Source organism: Heliangelus exortis, chromosome 15, assembly GCF_036169615.1.
Source record: "Heliangelus exortis chromosome 15, bHelExo1.hap1, whole genome shotgun sequence".
NCBI lineage: Eukaryota > Metazoa > Chordata > Aves > Apodiformes > Trochilidae > Heliangelus > Heliangelus exortis.
In genome coordinates this window covers 10,136,128-10,157,220 of record NC_092436.1, presented here as the reverse complement: position 1 = coordinate 10,157,220, position 21,093 = coordinate 10,136,128, and the positions used below count along the sequence as shown (strand labels likewise).

General features: G+C 41.8%; 1 protein-coding gene across 5 annotated transcripts in view; it reads left to right on the top strand.

Annotated features, from left to right (window-relative positions):
- CSNK1A1 (casein kinase 1 alpha 1) overlaps positions 1–15,105 on the top strand; it is a 33,800-nt gene extending 18,695 nt beyond the window's left edge. For 2 of the 5 annotated variants that reach the window (XM_071759113.1, XM_071759110.1), the window contains 6 exons: positions 2,098–2,237; positions 5,305–5,383; positions 6,402–6,476; positions 7,615–7,721; positions 8,459–8,607; positions 13,594–15,105. In XM_071759113.1, the coding sequence (XP_071615214.1) occupies positions 2,098–2,237; positions 5,305–5,383; positions 6,402–6,476; positions 7,615–7,721; positions 8,459–8,607; positions 13,594–13,601 (558 nt within the window). In that variant the 3' untranslated portion in view covers positions 13,602–15,105. Of the gene's footprint in view, positions 1–2,097; positions 2,238–5,304; positions 5,384–6,401; positions 6,477–7,614; positions 7,722–8,458; positions 8,613–13,593 lie in introns of those variants that run through there. The other 3 variants (XM_071759114.1, XM_071759112.1, XM_071759111.1) reach the window with 2 other exon arrangements.
- Positions 15,106–21,093: the final 5,988 nt, after the last annotated feature.

Here is a 21,093-nt window from a genome sequence, read left to right as displayed (position 1 = left end):
TATCCAGTTACTTGACTAGTGTAAAACAGGTCTGTCTTGCTGAACTGGTTTTGGTTTGGGGTTGTTTTTTTGTTTTTTTTTTTAACATATGCCTCTTGACAGTGCAGAATTACCTTTCTCAGTTCTAATCCGAGAGATCTCATAACAGTTGTGGAAGAGGTAGCAGATGATTTATTTGTAGATGTGTACTTTTGAAAAAAGTACTCTTAGCAAGTCAGTGCTAAGCAGGGCTAGACACCAGCCAACTATGTATTACAGGCACACTTGCAGTGTTGGCTATTATGATTCATGAACTGTGACTTTGTCCCTTCATACTGTAAAGTTAACAGCAAGATCCCCAGGATTACTGAAAGCATGTGAAGACTTTGAATTGTTTAAAGTGTTTGTAACTAAATGTGCAACAAAAATATTCTGACTGAGTATATGGTTTAGTTTTCTCCTTATCAAGACGTAATATTTTGGTTAAACTAATGGGCAAAGGGCCTGCAAAAATAGTTTGCTATACTTCAGAGTGTCAGGAAATGAGAAAATAAGGGATTGTATTTGAGCTCAAGCATTGCTTAGGAACATTGCATTTGTAGTATATTAATGATGTAGAAGCTTTCTGGTATCAAAATCCCTGGTTGGTAGCTGGAGAAACATCTCCATGTTCACTACCTCCCTACCTCTAGTGGTAGCTGTGGTGGGTGCAACAAACACAAGACCTCTGCCTCTGTGAACTGTCTGACCAGTGCAGTTGATGTAAAAACTTGAGTTTAACTCCTCTTGGTCAAAGCATTCTGGATTTTCAGGGTGACCTCTGCAACAGTGAATGCAGAACTTCTGTGCTTTGTGGTTGCATATAAATCACAGCAAGACTTCAGCTCCAGGTTTTCTGCTCCAGTGGTTTAAGAGTCTTTTTCCTTTGTTTTCCTGTCTAGACTATAGTTAGGAAATCTTCAACTGTAATTCTGAAACATACCTCCCATGCAATTCTGAGACTTTTAGTCTTTCAGTACCTTTGATACTTCCATGTTGAGTGTCACTTCATAATTCACAGTACTTTCAGTGTGCCAGAGTGACCCTTTGTCTAGTCTTGGATGTAGCTAGAGCTGCACATCAGTCACCAGTACTTGCTTACATTTAAAGCTGCATCTTCTGTTCTGGAATCACCTTTAGGGTGATACTGAATAATTTTTTACAGAGAATTTATTGAACCTTGTGTCTTCCCATCATCTCCTTTGCCCACCCAAGTTACTCTTGCAGTATTCATGAATCTGTAGGGGCTGTAGTACCTGGTGCTGCAGCATTAATTCACCGTTGGAATTAGAAATTCAGCCTGACTTGTAGCTTGAAGACTGATTGCTAGAATTTGAAATTATCCTTACATACTTTTGCTTCGGCTTTTTTATCTAGTCCTGAGCCCTGTGACAAGAAGGTACAGTCTGTATAATGTTTGTAGATAGGCTGGCTGTCAGCACACTGATTTATTTAGCACCCAGTCCTTTGTTGCTACATCCAAAATTGTTGGGCAAGCTTGGTTATTAGAAACCTGAACTGGATTCCATGTACTAGGCCCTAGCTTCCTGGCTGTATTAATACCAGTGTGTCATGCTGCTGTGATGGTCTTCTGGTAGTCTTAAAATAAGAATATGACTGAAAAGATGTCTTGTTTAATGTTGGAGGTTTCAACCTTATGCTCTGCAATATATAGGGTGTGCCTCCTGCATTAAGCTGCTGAGCTACCATTAACTCTGTAAATCTGGTGTGAGTGGGTTTGGTGAGGTGTCCTTCACAAGACTTGGTTTCCTCCCCAAGTTGTGCACTGTAGTTAGAACTAATCTGATACAAACTACAATAGTTGTAGAACTAAGCTACAGATGCTGAGTAGCACAATCTAATCCATCCCACTGGATTGAGAAAAGGCTTGAACTAATTAATTCAGTTTTGAATTGGCTGGTTAAAGCTCATTGCAAATCTGCACTGTTACTTTGCTTCCTCTTAACTGTAGGCTGTTACATTTTGTGGATGTCTTAAAATGTAGCTAGTGCCTAGTAAAAGAAGTTGGGGATTCCTTGCATTGTACAGGAATATAATCTATTTTCATTTTTCTTTAAGTTATTCCTTATTGACTTTGGTTTGGCCAAAAAGTACCGGGACAACAGGACACGGCAACACATACCATACAGAGAAGACAAAAATCTCACTGGCACAGCTCGATATGCCAGTATCAATGCACATCTTGGCATTGAGCAGAGGTGAGTTCAAGGAGATTACTGCTTTGCTTTTGAAGGCTGTAAGATCTTACTTGTAAGCTTCTGAAGTGTCTGAAATAATTTTATGTGAATAAGTGTATTTATCCCTTTGCAAATGCTTTTCTTTTTGGCTGCCTGTGCAAGGCTAGGGGAAAAAAATCCAAACATCTAATTTGCATTTTAAAGACAGTCTAGTTCTTGCAGGGGTGAGGTAGTTGTTCTGCATACTGGTTTCTTCTTTTCTAAAAGATAAGCAATACTTCTGTGTGTATCTGTCAGAGGACCACCACAGATGAAATGGTTGGTACCTGTCGATGCCACTTCTTACGACTTTGAGTTGCAATTCTGTAGCCAGAAAGGGTGTTCTTCATGTGGTATCTGTGTCCTGTTTTCTCACCCTTCCTTCAAGTTAGTGAACTATTATTTATCCTTTTGCCTGCAAGCAAGACTTAAAGATAATCTACTTCACTTACTGTATGTGGGTTTCTGGTATACACAACCATGGCTGTTCTCTGTGTATATGTACACATATATGTGTGTATACATACTCTTATGCTTGAACTTTGCTTAATCAACAAACATGCTTTTATTATCTGGATGAAAAGCATATTGCTACCAGAGTATCATAGCAGTAGCCCAGTGGAGATACACTTCCAAACAAAGTGCTCTGTTTGGTACTCGTGAGAGATGAAGTGATGTCTCTTTCTTAGATATTGTACACCTAGATATTGTGATGTGTAAGTGTAATAGTGTGGCTTGATGACATCATACTGAGGTCACTAAGCCAGTGAATCTCCCATGAATGTCTGTGCTTCTGGCTTGCAATTTGATCAAGGTGGGAATGACAGTTTCTGGGGGTCAGCTTCTAAATGCTTCATCCTTCCTCTTATTTCCTTAAGGCTCCTTAAGTGTATTTTATTGTCTGTCAGTGTCATTATTTAAGCTCACTTGACATGTGGGTCATGCAGGGTAAAGGACAGGTGTAATTTCTTGTAAGGGAATAGCTGTGTTAGCACCTTACCCTCTTAGCAGAGAGGGAACACCAAAGGAGCACTGGATTTTTTATTTAGTTGAAGGTCTCTGCTGGTTCTGGGAACTCTAGTGTAGTTAGAAATGTAGCTTGGTTCATGCTAAAAGCTAGTAAACAGTCTAGATCAAGCCAACAATGAGGCAAACAAATAATATAATCTTATAATCAAGAGAAACCAGTCCTGCAACTTATGGCAGAACATCTCAACTATTAGTGCTGTACTTCAGCTGTTACAGAAAGTGCTTTCCTACTTGTAATGAGAGCTATTCAGGATGAGCTGTGGGAGCTGGTTGCAATGGTCACTATTTCTTGTTTTAGTAATGGAGAATATTGTCCTGTTTTCTAAATCCTGAAAATGATTTTTATCAATATGTGCTCAAATGTAATCCATTACAGATTTACAGGACTGTTCCCTACCACAAAATAAGGAATATAAACATTTAAACAATGAACTAGAGGGGGGATGGAAACCATTAATCCCAGTATTGCTTCTGAATTTACCATTGCCTTCTCAGAAAATGTATGTTGTGTCATGGCCCCACGCTGGTTCATTGGATCCTGTTGATTATTAAAATCTGCAATTCTAACAGAATTAGCAGGTCTTGCAGACTGGAGTTTGTAGTCTTGGTATCGTTTTCCATCCCTTTGTCTTTGGCTGTGGTTTCATGTTACAGCTAAGACAACATCAGAGCTAGCTGCTGTCCAGAGGAGTGAAGCAGTCTTTCCTTCCCTCCCTCCTGGGCACAGCTGGAGATTTTTTTGTCCTTGTGGTGAAATGTTTTAGGAAGCCAAGCAGATTTTTTTGTATGGCTCCCTGAGCTGATTTCCCCAAAGGGTCAGAGAGCTGGACCAGCAGCTGAAGTGGTGACAGACAGGCCATTCTGGTTATCATTAGTGGTTATATTGGGTTGGCTATAGCACCAAGCAGGACCTACAATTTCTGTCCTCTGCTGCCAAGATCCGGAGATCAATCTCTCCAGGCTCTTCCAGGTCTCTCTCACTTAGAGGAAGCTGTTTGCCCATCTACAGAATCCTGTTTGCAGTACTGCTCTCAGCCTTTTTCTTGCAGATCTGCCTGGGTGGCAAAGCAGCAGCAAGACTACCTATCAGGTTTTTTTGATAAGGAAGCTGGGAGGACAAAGATGAGTTATTTTTCTGTCTTGTGTTAAATGGGTGTCAGCTGCAGAGAGAGGCAAAATCTGATTCTTCTGCAACTGGGAAGAGGCAACTTTGCCAAGAGAAAAAATAAATCATGGAGCATTTTTTTTCTACTTCAGTGAACTATACGAGCTTTAGTAAATATTAAAACTGGCTGGCAAGGTGTGGTGGTATTCATGTGGCTATAGTGTGGACTGCACATGCAGTACAGAAAATATCTGCAGCCTCTTACATGAGTTTGCTTGCAGTCTGTGGATAGATAACTTTGGAGTCTCTAGCTGCATTGAAACTGCTTTCTTGTGGGGAGAAAGAGGCATCTTTGTATGCAAATACTTCTTGTCCTTTAGAAATCAGAAACAATTCAGGTTTTTTTTTTAACAAATGAAGAAAGAAAGGAGTTACACCCTTCCCAGGCTACCTATTCAGTATTGTTCCCAGACTGAGGCAAGGTTCAGGGAAGAATTTTCCTGAATGAAACTAAGACTAACATCCTGTATCTCTCTTAAAATGCATTCCATAGTTCTTGCAGGTAAAAGTTTAGTTCAGTTCCAAGCTACTTAATTAAATGGGAAAGACATTATTTTTTTTAATTTTCTAAAGTTTTTCCCAAAATTATTCTGATGTAACTGCAGATGGAAACTTACACACTCAATACCTACTGACTACTTCTTGCTTGAAAATGAATAGGATCTCCTGCTTGTGAAGACTTGTTACGTGTCTGCCAGAGGAATCCTGAGCACCTAGATGTCTTAGCTGTATTAGAAAGAGACCTTCCTTTGCACCAAAGCTTAGGTTTTATTCCTTAATTATTCTTTTTTTTTTTTTTTTTCTTAAATGAAATGCCAGAATTTGTAATTCATTCTGTTCTTTGTCTTTCTGCAGTCGTCGGGATGACATGGAGTCTCTAGGCTATGTATTGATGTACTTTAACAGAACCAGTCTGCCTTGGCAAGGATTAAAGGTAGGTTATGTGGCCTTTTTTTTTCTCCCCACCCTTCCTTTTTTTGTTTGGGTATTGTACTTCTGTCTGCTGGTCGGGATAGGTGGTTGTATATAATGTTTGGCTTCAGTTACACAAAGCAGCATTTGCCAAGGCATGACATTTATAGAATGGAGGAGAAAATTTTCCTGTTCTTCATGCAGTAGGCAAAATGTGTATTGCTTGAATGTCTTAAAATTTGTGCTAAACAATAGCTTACATCATCTTTGCAGATTATTCTTGTCCTGTTGTAGGCTCAGGCCCTCTTCAGGAAGCAAAAAATAACATTGTTTAGTGGCTTTTGGAATTGCTATAGAGAGTAAGGAATAACATCTCACCTAGCATGTTTAGTTTTAGTGATATCTCCAGTCCAGTTTATGGTTTGCCTGAATAATTATTAGCTGCAACAGAGTTGTTTCCAATACTACCATGTGTGGTAGCCAAGTACAAGCATGGCAAATATTTCTTATTTGTTATATAGACTTCAGTAATTTGTTTTTGTATTTTAATTGTTTTTCTTCCTGTGTGGGAGTTGTGTAACCCAAATGGTGTTGCAGCTGCAAGTTTTCTAAAGGCAAGCAGCTTGTGAAACACTAGAACTCTTCAACTGCAAATGAATGTAATGGCTGCTCACTGAAACACGAAGGCAGCCCTTGAATGGGGTACTGAGTGGGAATTAATAGAACTTTGGCAAATGGAACTGTGAGTCTGGTCTGTTTAATGGACAAAAGCATCAGCTAGAACTACACGAGCTGTGCCATGTGATGGAAGCATTAGACTGCGACAAATGGTATTAAACTGTGTCCAAATCTTAATACCAGATTGACCTTCATTCTCTTTGCAATAAGAGTGTGGGACTTTGAGATTTCACAGAAAATACTTATGGTTGACCAAAGGATTTTTGTCTTTTTTTTTTTTTTTTTTTTTTTTTTTTTGCTACTGTCCTTGTTAATCCACTGTTGCACAATATCTCTTATATTGTGACCTACATGTTCCACAGGCTGCAACAAAGAAGCAAAAGTATGAAAAGATTAGTGAAAAGAAAATGTCCACTCCTGTTGAGGTTTTGTGTAAGGTAAGAGTTTCCAGATGATGTCATACTGCAAAATGGAAGTTCTTTTCTTTCTTTTCTTTTTATATCTGGTGCCAATACATTAGATGTTCAGCAGAAAATGCCACATGAAAATAATACTTCTCTGGTGGTCAGGGGTGTCTTGTGTTTGGCCACCCAACAAGACTGTTTGCTGCTGTTCTTGGTGTAGCTCATGCCACTGCATTTCCAGCTGTTGGCTGTGCAACCTCTCCAGCTATCTTAAGTGGGGCTTTTTCATTTCTTCAGCTCTACAGGAAAAGTTGTACATGTGCCCTCTTAGATAAATAGAGCCAAGATGGGACTGCACAGCTTGCCCATTAGTACTTTTTGCTGCTGATTCAACAGTGTTCATATTGTCTTCTGTATTTCCAGTGGAGGCTGTTGTGGAATTGGATGCCAAGTGATCTTTAAAGCCATGTTGCAGAATGATGTTTTTACAGTACTGTCCTTAGGGTCTTAAGATTTTTTCTTGAACTGTGGCAGTCACATGCCTGTCCTTGAAATGTGGTAATTTTTGAATCTCAAACAGCAGCACCCAGGATTGCACTTCAAGTCATGTACATTTATATAAGCTTACAGTCTGACATCCTTCAAGCTGCTGAACTGTTAAACCCCATGGGGTTTTTTTGTAGTACAGCACCATGCTGTTTGCTGTTACCTATTTACACATAGGCTTTAATATAGCATTAAATGTATAAATATATAAAGCAGGGAATCTTCAAAAAAAGTCTTTCTAGTTTGTCTTCACATTCTATAGTGGTAACTGACCTTGCTTGAAGTTGATCAAGGAAGGATGAGTCGAATCTTAAGAGCCAATTACTACTTTTTTCAGAGACCTATTTAATAAGAACTAGGTTTAATTAGGATGAAGTTATTTAAGTATGCTGTATGTTGAAGGTTTTGGTAACAGAGGACTTGTGATTGCAAAGCATGCATCAGGTAACAACTCTGGGGAAGAATGCAGAATAAATTAATAACCAGAGGCAGAGAGGTGTTTATGCTCATGAATCTTCAGCCAGTTTTTTTCTTATAGACAGTAATAGTAAAGCTTTTTGCCTTCTTAGAGGGTTGTTAGCTTTTTTCTGCAAGCCAGGGCTTGATTAACACTGTTTATTTACAGGGATTCCCTGCAGAATTTGCCATGTATCTGAACTACTGTCGTGGCCTGCGCTTTGAAGAGGCACCAGATTACATGTATCTGAGGCAATTATTCCGTATTCTTTTCAGGTCAGTCTCAAAGTGGAAAAGTACAGAAATTTCAGGGCTTTACCACTTGGTAACCACTCTGCAGGACTTGCACTGCAGAAAACTTCTCTGTGTATATGTGGTGGTGTAGGGAGTTTTTCTGAAACTTTTAATTTCAGAGGTTGAAAAGCTAATTTAAAGACCTGAAAAATACTGCTCAGCATTAAACCTGAAAGAAAAGATTCACTTGATTTTGACTTGCATAATCTGACTACTAATACTAAAAGGTTGAGCCCGTGCTTCAAGTTCTGTTGCAAGTAGCTTAAAAAATTGACCCCTCATTTTTTGAAGCTCCTTGTGTTTGGAGATGGATGGGACTAGCAGTTGTGGCTGAAGAGTCTCCCTCCATGTTTCTGGAATTCAAAGTAATTACTATTTTATGATCTACAATAACTGCAGCCTCTCATTGAAATTATATGTATTTAAAAAACTAGAGAACCATAATGCAGAAAAACAGATAAGCTGGGTTGTGAGGAAGTGCTGCTTCTGTAAATGGAGACTTCTGTAAAAACAGTAAAGAAAATGTTGCTTGATGGTATTTGGGCTTGCTTCAGGAATCCCTTTTAAGTTAATAATACTTAGCATTTATATACCACTCATAATCTCCAAAGCAGCTTACAAAAAGAGTTAACCTCTGGTTCTGGGTTTTCAGCAGCCATTTGGTATTGGCAATAAACATATTATGATGTGTTACAGTAAAGTATTTCACTCTTTTCTAGGACCTTGAACCACCAATATGACTACACATTCGACTGGACAATGTTAAAGCAGAAAGCAGCACAGCAGGCAGCCTCTTCCAGTGGGCAGGGGCAGCAGGCCCAAACCCCCACAGGCAAGCAAACTGACAAATCCAAGAGTAACATGAAAGGTTAGTAGCCAAGAACCAAGTGACGTTACAGGAAAAAAAATTACACTAATTTGGACAATGTCAGCAATTTAAGTGTTAGATCAAGGAGGTGGTTAAAAAAAAAATTATTTGGCTGTTAATTTAAAAAGCAAAAAAAAAATAAAAAAAAAAAATAAAAAAAAGACGTCCTTGGAGAATTTGACTACTAACTTTAATACCAAAATGTCCTTGTTCTTCATATCATTTCTTCTGGGGATGTTGGGTCATTTTAACCACTGCATCTTTTGCTCCCGCATTAACCACTTTCCAAAAACAAACTGACTTGGTGGTGGGAATGTGACATTTTTATTTATTTTTATTTATATATATACATATATGCTATATATATTTATATATATATAAATACATAAAGCAATCCAAAATCCTAGACCTAACACTTCTTAAGGGATAAATCTCATTAACTAGGCAAGGATCTAGAGACTTTGGGTTCTTCTCTGTTCCAGCTGGTAATAGTGCTGTGGGTTTGCTTCTGTTCTGTATGCCTCAAACACTTGAAACAGAAAATTGTGAATTATCTGGCTTCTTCTGATGGGTTTACATTGAAATGTTTGGTCCAGAGTTAAAGGAAAGGGCCAGTGAGCTCAAAGTACTTTTCCTAAATCAGAATAACCCTGAACTGTTGAACTGTTGTGGGTCTGCCAAGTCACAATTTTCTAAGTATCTGGATGCTCTGGTGTGGGACTTAAGGTTTCTTGACTGTTTTTAATATTTCTAGGTTATGGTTTCAAAGGGAAATGTGTGAAAATATTCTAGATATAATTGTGTTAAAACTGTGCTCTAAGAAGGCATGGAGAATTATTTTTTTAAAACATCCTGGAAGCTTTTTTAGATGTTTGTGACATGAATCTGCTGGTGTTAGTCTAGTAGGTGCTCCAGTGACTAGTACAGGCAGTCCTGTAATGAAACTGATCTTCAAAATGAGATGTGGATAAAATTGAAGCTAATGAGGTTGTCTGAGAACAGAGAAAATAGGTTTGTTATTGCTACTGAGGTGTTCTGTTGAGGTATTGCTGCTGTTTGCTACTCTTCAGTAGCAAACTCTTCAGTAAATCCTTCTCTTGATTATCATTTTTATATTTATAAAATCATACATCAAGTGAGCACGGCAGACTTGGAAGTCAAAGAAATGCAGAAATGCTTACAGTAAAATTACCAAAACATTTTTCTTGTGTTGTGGCAGCATTCAAACATTACCCAATTGCTTTTGTCAAAATAACTATTCAGGAATACAAAACCTCCTTATATTTCTGGATGAAGTAGGATAGCTGCTGGTCTTCCCAAGACTCAATCTGTAACTGAAGAAAACAAATTTCCATAGTATACCATTAAATGTGAGATCCTGGGTGGCATAAAGAGTCCAACTTGTTTTGCTGGAGCTTACAGGTGTTACGACACTGGGGGCTGTAAACCAGTTTCTTCAGCTGTAACACCAGTATGTACCAGACTCAGTGATGAAGTGCCCAGGCTTAGATTGCTTCCTGAAACACAGAAGCTCTGACTGGAGTTCAGAACCCACTACTGGATTCAGCCCGGTTCAGGCAGGGTGTGGAGAGGTGGGCTGTTGGAGCAGGAGGAAGTAATTTGTGTGAAGATTCATTTTTCACAACAGCTCACATTTAAGTGTAGGTCTTACAAGAGGTAATGATCTGTAAGCCAACACTGTCCTGAAAATCAAGTTGTATGCACCTTAAGTCTTTCTGGTGAAGTATTCTGAGATTTAATGTGCTGCTTTCCTGGCTCAGGTGTTCTCTGACCAAGTGCTATACAGTGAGTGAAGAAAAGGTCATCATAATGATTATCAAACCTCCAGTTTCTAGTGAGGTTTTAGTGACAAGAGGCTGTCTTGCAGTTGAACCTAATAGACCACTTCTGTTTCTTGGTGGATCTCCCTCATCACACTGTACTTCAGTCACAGGTTCTGTCATGGTAACTATGGTGAAGTTGTTTTTCCAGCAGAATTTCATTGGCTCTTGCATGAGTTAACAGCCTTCTGGGGAGATGGCTTCCTCCTCACCCCCTTCCCTTGGTGTGACCTTTGGATTGATCACGCTGTAATGTCAGCAAAGCATTAAAGTAGTACTTGTCAAACATCTGAAAATGTCCCCTGTTCCCTAAAAGTTAGGCACTCCAGAGTCAAGATTCTAGATTTCTAAAATCCTGTGTACCTTTTTTTTTGTGGGAAATACTGCCTGTTAATGAAGATTTTCTGAAACCAGCTAAGCTCAGGAGAGCCTGCATGTCTTGTGTGCTCTCCCACACTGAACATGAATGGAATACCTGGTTTGTTTCTTTCAGAGTTCAGTTAAATTCTCGTGTACTTGGTGTAGCAAAGACTATGCTGAAGTGGCTTTAAAGGCTTCATAGTTTAAATTATATATCCTGTTTAACAGGAGTACTGGAAATAATTTACAGGTGCGTTTATTGGTTAAAACTCTTAGAGTTTACTGTGTAAAAGTGCAGGTGCTGTTGAAGATGTGCATCTTGGGAGTGGAACAGGACAGCTAGGTGAAATCTTACTACTTTCAAACAATGTCCAGAATCTTACATGACTTAAATTATTTGGACAGTGTGCTGATTTATAGATACTCCTGGCTGCCCTAAGTAAGACGTGTATTGAAGTATTTCACTGGTTCCTATATGTTATTTAGGCTGAATCAGTTTGGTTCCAGGGCGGCCTGTTCTATCAATGGCCTTTTTCATTTATTTTTTTTTTCCCTGTCCCTCTATGGAACCCTGATCTGCAAGATCAGCTGGTTTTGAATGTGGGAGAGATGAACTGTTTCAACAGAGTTCTGCTGACTCTGGGAAGTTGGCTCTTGATCCCTTGACAGTGCAGTGGTTGTTCAGGTGTGATTTTTACCAAAGCTTGCAGTCAGCTTCCCTCAGTCATAAAACTGACTGCAGCAGTCAGTCTCTGGGATAAAGTCTTATCAGTTCCATTTGCAAGGGATGTTTTTCATGTTCTTCAGTGTGGAGTCCTGTAAGCCTGTCAGCAGTCCCATTAACATTCACTGGGCACCTGTGGTTGTGGCAGTATTTATTAGAACAGACTGTCAGTTCTACTACAGATTTAGCTAAATGATAGCTAAATACTTTTTGCTTCTTTTGTACTACTTAGAGAAAATTTTGAGCACTTCTCAACTAGAAGAGCTTCTTAGAGTATGACTGTACAGTTGTTCTTTTCCCATTGAGCTCCCCCCCACAGTCATAATAAAGCAATTTGAGTATCCCTCATGTAGCACAGAGATTAAAGTTTTGGGTAACACCCCAGAATGATGAATGTGGACATTTGAGCAGGCCTTGTATATAGTGAAGATCTGTTAGGTGCCAACATAAACTCTTCAGCATGGGCTTCATACTGATAAAGTCATCTGTGTTAGATCAATGTCTCAACATCTACTTTGGCAGCTGTGTTTGGAAACACTTATGTAGTCTTGATAGGACTTTCAAGGGATGCTGCAGGTTGAATCAAGCTCTTTGTAGAGTTGGGCATTCTCTTGCCCGAAGTACTTTTGATTTGAGGTGTTCTAACAAATAGCATATCATTTGTTTGCATGTCCTTTGTCCTTGGGTTTTGGATATTATTTTCATTTGAAACATTCATGCTTCTAAAGCAATGGGTTGCTCTGCTTCCACATTTGGGAGCATACTCCTTTGTTGACTTAGTTTTGGCAACTTAATGGAAGAATTGGTTCAAATGATGAATCATCACTGGAAAAACAGTGTAACGTTTGGTTTTATGATCATAACCCTTATATGATACAACTTTGTCAGTGGAACTAAGGAATCACTGTGGTTTCAATTCTGGTGCTGGATAAAGAGTATTCTCCTTTCTTGTATTAACACAGAGGTCAAAATAAAGCTACTGAATCTCTTCTGACTGTAGCCTATTCTGTAAGAGTTAAAGCTTTCTTCTGGATACTGTCCAAATAGATCTTTTGTTTAAGCCTTGCACTCGCTTCTCTCTGGATGACAGCACAAGCTGTAGCTGAGGTCAGCTTTGTCTGTATTTCATTCTGAAGAGATTTCTGTTGCAAAAACTCTGAGCTGTTACTCAGATGAATTCATACATCAACAGAATACCATGCAATTTGGAGAGCATCCAGAACAGAAACAGAAACTTGCTTAGCAAAATAGTCTTTGGTTGAGGCTCTGGTTACTTGTATGTGCTGCTACCTGAGTCACCATAATCAAGTGGGTAAGCAGTCACTTGAAGACTGGCTTAGCCTGCAGTAACTGGTTCTTTGAGATCTGTGGATATATTCCTTTACTCTCCCTTTTCCACAATGTCTTGAGCTTATTGTTTGGAGTTTTGGACTTGAAAAGAATTGTTCTTGATGCCCCACCTCTGCTGCCACATGAGTTGTTTCACTTGTCCTTCCAAGGACAAAAGGTTTGCTGGGTTCCCAGTCACTGTCAAGGGTTTTTGCCTGGAGAATTGTACATACGAGCATGTAGTGAACACAAGTTAATGTAAGGTAAGTTATTCCTGTTCCTTTTCCTCCTGTCTGTGTGACACTGCTGGGCTGTGTCTCTGAAGAGGACCACTGCAATCAGATGAGTTTGACATTCAAGGATATAAACACAAGACAGCAGACAAGTAGCAAACAATCCTATGAAATTACACCCTGCTTCATGGTGGCAATAACACATCTTGTTTTCAAACTGTTGGTCTGAGTTGCTGTTTGAGGAATGTGGCATCCAGCTGGTGCACAAGCCAGTTTTCCTCTGCAGCAGTAGTTGTGAGAGAGAGAAGTGTGTTTGAGATAAAGGGTGGTGGCAAATGCTGGTTAGCTTTGGAAATGGACACCAGGAGCTCTGCAGTTCTGAGATGGGGTGCAGCATTTTCCCCTTTGAATGACCATAACTGATGTTTAATTCTCCTGCTGTGAAAACTTTCTCATTTCCATCCTGTATCAGTAAGTTGCCCTTGTGTTTATCTTTCAGGTTTCTGAGCATGGCGAGGATGGGACAAAGCAGAGCAGATCGGAGCAGGACTTGTCACTCCCCAAATCCTAGAAATTTTAGTTCATACGTACACTTGCCAGCGGCTGTGGGCAACCATTTACTTGGTGTAAAGAACTTAATATCAGTATAAACTGGCTCTGGGCAGTGTCGATGATGCTGCACTTTTGAGTTGTAGCAGCTGTAATTGTGAATATTACCGAGATAGTGAAACATGGTGTCCAGTTTTCTATTGCATTTTTTTCAAGTGGAAAAGTTAACTAATGGTTGACACACAAGTGGAGAAAATTGTGCATATGCCAATTTTTGTTACCTTTTTACTTTGAACTACACTGCTTATGAGATCTCATTGTTTTGGAAGAATGGCATGAACAGTCTTCGGCAACAGTTGTGATAATTGTAAATGCTCACAATTGTGCACTCTTTTCTGGTTATTCCTCCCTGGGTTTTGAAAGTTGTACACTTAAAACATTCTTAAAGTTGTTGGCTTCTATGTGCAACATACCAAGCCAGCTGACATGGTAGTAACCAAAGATTCCAGTTTTTAAGCATATGAGAGACTCTGCCTGCTTACCTGTGCTAGAAATAACAGCATCTAAAGTGAAGACTTAAGAGAAACTTAGCGACTACTAGATAATCTTTAGGACTCTGCATTAACTCTATAATGTTCTTGGTATAAAAGGAGAAACAGCATATTTGTCACGAAATTTAGTTAACATCTTACAACTGAAACTGTATGTAAGTTGCTTAGATAAATGTAATCACTGTAAACATCTATATGATCTGGGATTTTGTTTTTATTTTGAAGCGGGAGCTTTTTTGTTTACAAGTTCATTAAAAACTAAACTGTTTCTGTAAGGAAATGAGATTTTTTTTTTTTAATCTGCCTTGTTAATTCAGTTTAAGAAATCTACATTACCCTGTTTTTAAACCAAGTTTCAATGCCATTTGTTAAGCAAAAGAAGTCGTATTTCTTTCTAAATCATTTTAGATTTAGTGTTGTAACTCTTCCTCATTTTGTTTTTAAATAAATTTTGTATTTTTTTCCTTGAAGGGGAAAGGGCAGTCTTGCATTTTTATGACTTGTTGTTTGAGACCAGCCCTCTGTACTAAGATTGGATTTTTTTAAAACAATGTGGCATCTTTTGCAGACCTGGTATTGGCAGCCTCCCAGTGTTGCCATGTCCTCCATTGGCTGGATTGATTGTGATTGCTAGTTTTGAGAAAAATTTGAATGGAGTATTTGGATGGTTTTAAACCAAGGCATTTTCTTTCAAGTTCTTGTGAAGTGGATATGACCAGATTTACTCTTGTTCTTGGGGACAGCCTCACACCATGCAGAGTTCACACTGGTTACTGCCCCAGGCTGTCTTCCTTCTCACTCCTATTCTAGCCCAGCTGAAAGAAAGAAATACTTTTATTGCTGGTAATTCTTTAACAGTGTAATTTATTCCTTTATAGCATGTCAGAATAAATTAAAAAAATGTCTGAAAATGCTGCCAGATGCCTATTGTGTAAATGTTGTTTGTATGTTAGCATTTTAGACAGTTCTATGCATGTAGCAGAGTTCCTGATCACAGTTCCTACGTTTACTGTTTGAAAAGGTCTTTACTTTGGAAAGGTTTTTATTTTGAGAACTGTTTTTCAGCTTCCTAAGTCCTGAGACTGTGCCCTCTGTCATCATGGGCTGGTAATCTGGATCAAGGCCGCACTCTTACGTGGTCGCTGTGCATATCCCTTGACGAGGAGAATCAGCCCTGAGAAGATGTTAAACTTTAGCTGGAGAACATCATGTGCTAATAAACATTTGCATAGATAATCTGGGAGTGCAGGGAGGCAGAAAGCCTGCTGTGCTTCAGAGATATTGGTGCACACTTGGAAACGCCCAAGTCAGAGCGGTCTCTGTTACCTGGAATATGGAAGAAGAAATGTAGCTCATCAGGCTGGGATCTTGCTGTAGGCTCTTGGGTCTTGTCCTATCCAAATAAGGATACTTTGCAAGCAATGCCTTGTATGAAAACCAGTTTGTTTCTGAAAACTGGTATCTAGAATACTGTGTTATGTCCTTGTATACAAGTGCTGCTGTCCAGGCAATGCATTCTGCGTTGGCAGAAGGGGAAGAAGCATCAATGAAATGCTGCCTTGGCAGCTGTTTTCAGGGTGGCCGCTTGGAACTGTTTTGTCACCACTTTTCTTGCTTTGACATGAGGTATTTGAAAGTCAGAGGAAATAATTTGGTTTCAGGAGAAGAAATTAATTCCTCTGTTCACTAAATTTAGTCATGACTTTGAGGAGGGAGGGCTGTCAAATTTTAGAAACAAAAATCCCTTGTTAAGCAAAGTAAGCAAGAGCAGTTCCTATGTGTGGAGTATCAAAAGCATTGGTTTGTAGTTGTTATGCTGTCACACAGAGAAGTGTGGAGTCCAATTAGACTTTCAGACCTGGCATGTTAATAGAGTTACATCTGTGCAGGAGTCTGAGCTGAAACTGTCAGCTGTGTCGTGCTGCTTTGCAGAAAATCAGCCTGCACCAGACATGCTGAACAATGAACAAGACAACAACCTGCCTTAAAGAGGCTGGGATATTGAACACTCATTTGCTATATAATGTCTGGTTTGTAACAAAGACTTAAAACTGAAAGCGTTAAAAGCTATGTGGATCTTGACTTCTGGTTGCAGCACTGCAAAGGTTTTGTGTTGGGAGGTTTCTTAGCTACAGTCTGAAGAAAAGTCAAACTTCTGCAAGCAATCCTTGGCCCTTTACATGTAGGTACCATTATAACAGGGGCTATGAACTGCAAGAACTACAACCTTAAGGAAACTGCTAGATTTTGGGTGATTGTCAGGCTTCAGCAGCAGGTTGTTACTAATCTTACAAAGCTGTGTACATTTTCAAGCCTCCCTATGGCAACTCCCAGGTGTCTTAATGCCACCTTTTAGAGACTTGATTAATTTGGAGCATGAAGCACTCTTATGCAAGGCATCCTGGTTCATTATTTTTAACCTATTTAAGCTATTCCTTGTGAGAAGCAATTGAGAGCCTTTCCCTTCTCTCCCATAAAAGGCTTTGCAAGAAGGACAAACTGCTCTAGGTTTCAGGCATTGGTAACATTGTGCTCACTGCCTTGCCTGGTGTTGGGTATTAGTAAAAACTGATTAATTCAACCCCTGACTATGCTGAAAACAGCCTCTGAAAGCCAGATTGGTGTGTTGTGCCATCCTGACTTTTTTTACCCATATATCTATTGAATTCTGTCTGTATGAGGATTATGTGTTGACTTGTTCTGCTGTCCCACTGCTCTGCCTGTTCTCTCAGTTGGCTTTTCCAGGTGCTTTATTTTCAACTTGTACATGCTTTGTGTGCTGTGCTTTTCCTGGAATGGGCAGCAGCAGAGGTGAAGGTGTCTGGGTCCATAGCTGGGCTGCTTTGAGCTGGAACCTGGCTCAGAGGCCTCACTGGAGTCCCTCACACCTGGATTTTTTTCTCTGATCCCAAGTTGGCTTTTTGCATAAGGCTTTAATTTCTCCTGACAGCATTCTCCTATTTGGTTGATTTGTTGGTTAGTCAGCTCTGACATCCCCATCTGCTCCTTACTTAAATTGTAGTGAAGTAATCATGATTTCATATCAGCTTGATGTCATAAGTTTATGAGCATGGCAGGCTCCAAGCTAAAAGGAAAAGTGGGCTGGGAGGAAGAGCTGTCTGCTCTGAACGTGACTGTCTCTGGAAACACAAAGCAAGGGATGATGCAGAGGAAGTACCCACCCTCCTAATTGAGCCTGAGTGGAGGGGCTGTGTCCATGGAGTGTTCTAATGTGGAAATGGGTCCCTAATGTAATCCTTGTCATCCAGGGCTAAACAGGAAGGGGGGAGGGTGGAACCAGGTCTGTATGCAAAGAATTGAGATTGATGTTGTGCCAGGACACAAGGATGTTCATCGTTCTCGGCTGCATTTATGAAGCTTTTCAAAATAGACCCAGGGCTGTGTTGTCCTCAGCCGTGAGGGAAAGCTGATGTGTTTAAGGGAGGCAGTGGCCAAAGGACAGGGCTATGTCCTTGTGTTTAAAGGAACCACAGTGGGCTCAGGTGCTTTGCCAAGCTCTGTGCTGAAGGTGTGAAATGTTTTAAACTAAGATACTGCTTTGATTCTTTGCATCATATCAGAAATAATGAGATGTGACTGATGTTAGTGCTGAATTCATGTAGCTGGAAATCAGGAGGAGTTAGGGAGTATTCTCACACCAGCTTAGGGTGAAGAGATCTCCAAGTATTTTGTCCATAAAACTGAAGGTGATGTAACTCCAGGTAACAACTTGGATTTTTGGCATTGGGGGCTGCTTCTGGAAGTACCTGGCCACACTTGATCCTGTTTGGCATCTCCAGGAGTCTTTTGCTCCTGTTGATAGTACAGCTTGGGTTTTGTAAACACAGCTGGTCTTAACTTCATTTCTGTCCATCTCTGAGTTTGGATGATCACATCAAGACATGTAGCTGATGGAGAAACTTTTTTCAGAGGTGTGGTGTGCTGAAGAGCAGGCTGCCAGTTCCCTTTGCTGCTCCCTGTTCTTTGCTACCCTTGGAATAGTAGCGAACGTTGAGCTACTTTGCAGCTGACAGACTTGGAACTCTTAAAGCCATTTGAGACGATCAGAAGATCTTGAAAGGTGTCCATGCTGTTGTACAGGGCTGACTGGCTTTGGGGCTTTCCTTGGTGGAGCTGGAGCCCCTGTGTAATGATAAATCTGGGGCCTGATCCTTCCCAGCCCTGTAAATACCCAGGGCAGGTGCTTGGCTTGGCACAACTCTGATAACCATGGAGGTGAGGCAATGCTACCTCTGCTTTGCCTTTTGGGACCTTGTGGTCCACCAGACAAGGGGCAGAAGAAACAGATCTTTCCCTTCCTCATCCCCTGGGTGAGTCCCTCATGTGTGGTTGTGGCCAAAGCAGCACAGTGGGACTTATAAATGAGAGCATCAGCTGTTTGTAACAGAACCTCAGGGGTTAATACCCTGCTTACCCTGAGGTCTGGCTGGCTGTCCCTCCTTGGTGAACACACTTCTTATGTGGGTTTTGTACATGAACTGGTTACACTGCTTCTCAGCAGTGTGAGCAATTTTAATAGTCCATGAGCCCATCTCTGTACAACAAGGACTGATGTTTCACAGGTCCTGCTGTCCCCAGGTAGGTACAAGGGGGCTGACCCCAGGACCACCCTGGGGCTTGCAGCAGTTTCTCTGCTTGGGCTCTGCTGAGAAGGATTTGCCAGATCTTCATCTGGTAGCAGCAGTAGGTAGAGTTTCACCAAAGTTAGGCAGAAAGGAGCCAGGAAGCTCTTGTCTGGCTCAGCACAGGGGCAGGGAGTGGGGGAGGAGAGCAGAGGTACAGCTAGAAGGTGGTGCAAGTCCTTTGAGCTGAGAAAAATCACTTGGGCTGCAAATAGATTCATGCTTCTGTGCCAAAGGCTTCCCCCCCGGCACAGCTTTGACTTGTGCTGAGCTCTTCCCTCCTCGTCAGTGGCTGCTGGCATGGGTCAGGTCACCTGGTGGGGAAAAGCCATCAAACAGCACCAGAAGTGTTTGCACAGTGGTGTGGGTGTGTTCATTTGTGTTCCTTTGGGGGTGGCACTTGAATATGTGAATGGGACTTTGGGTGACTCCCATAGCATGGCACTGTGTTGGAACAGCAGGTATGGCCAGAAATTCCTACTAATCCACATGCTGGAAATGCTCTCATGGAGTAGGAAAGGTGAGGAACCCAGCTGTGGCCATTCTTCCCTTGGACTGCACAGGAAGGATTAATTGATGGCTTTTATTAGAGGGGTCTGTGCTACAGTGGCTGCTTGTGTCCGGGTAACTGAGGAGCATCAATCACCCAAACCCCATTTGTGTTGCACCCCTGGCGTGGGAAGGTTCTGCTGGGCTACAGCTGGGCTGACCCAGTCCCAGCAGGTTCCTGGCTGCCTGGCCTGGAGCTGTTAACAAATCCCATAAACTGATTACAGGTGTAAGTCAGTGCTCAGTGACCTTTCTCCCTCTCGCTGACAGCTTTTTACATTGCACCTCCTGACCTTCCCTCTACCTGCTGGAGGGGGGCTCCCAGCTCTGGGGCAGCACGGGTGGGATGGGAGCTGGGCATGGATCTGCTGGACAGAGCAGCAGATCCCACAGCCAGCAGACCCTGCCAGAACCTGGCAGCATCTTCCCAGGAGGCAAAGCACAAGCTTGGGAAGTTCGTGTTGATTGGAAGTGGCTTGTTTATGCTTTCCAGCATCTGAACAGCTCTCAGGGGCTGATCTGTGCTCTGTTCAGCCTTTCCTATTGAAAGGTCTTCTGGTCCCAGACCCAGTCTTGTGTCTCCCAAAACTCCAACTGCAGGCAGGGGTAGGGAACTGTGTGGGCAGGATGCCTTTGGTGGCCAAGGAGAGGTGGCACTGGACAGACTGGCTCAGTTGTGGATAGGCAGCACTTCTTGGCTTGGCTCTTTTTCTGAGGAAGGAGCTGAACTTGGGTGACAGGGAACACTTTGGTGACCACGAGATGCATGGTGTGGGGTGTGTTTGGATGTATTTATGGCCCTTTGTGAGGAAGGAGTTGCTGTAACACAAGCCAGGTTCCAGTGCCAAGATCAGGCAGGCAGCTGTCTGCTCCTCTTTCCTAGAGGACTCCAGTGTGTTCCCTGCCTCAGGAAGTCCCAGGGTAGCTGCCCACTCCCTGTCCTGGTCTGCGGGTAATGGGAGAGCCTGGAACCACCCACTTGCTGTCCTCCCACCTTCTCCTCTGACCTGCTGCTCCTGGGGGTTCAGCTGGTGAAAGCAGAGCTGGTGCTGCTCTCCTCAGTGGAGTTGCTGGGTGACTGAGTGGTAAACATAGCACAGGCCCAGCCTTCCCCACCCCTTCCTGGAACCAGGGCACAGCTGTCCCTGATGGAGCCGAGGAGCAGCAGCTGCCAGGGACCTGGCTTGAAGGGCAAACAGCCCCATGCCTGGGACCTGGTGAGCCCCAGCTCATGGGTGAGAGCAGCCTGCCTTTCCCTGGCCAGGCATGTGGCACATGCTGGTGACCCCTGACAGAGCCCATGGGGCTGCTGGCTGCAAGAAGTGGCCCAGTTCTTAGCCCAGTGTTCCATTTTGCTGCCCAAAGGATCTCCACTGCTGGGAGCATCGTAACACAAGAGTCCCAGAGCTGCAGCATCCCTTCAGATGATGCTGCTCATCAAACCCCCCGTTTCCAGAAGCTTCCCTGTAATCTCTAGGAAGAAGTTTGAAGAGCAAGGTGCTGGAGCAAACGCACAGACAAGGCACAGTCAAGCCTATTTCACCCTTGGTTCTTCCTGTGCATGACCTGGGGGCTTGTGTGGAGCATGGTGACAAGCCTGCCAGGTTCTAATGTGTGGTGGGCTGCAGTGGGGTTGTCATCTCCAGTGCTGGCAGGCTGTATCTCTGGCAGGGAATGGGAGAGGAGTGTGGTATTTGGAATAATCCT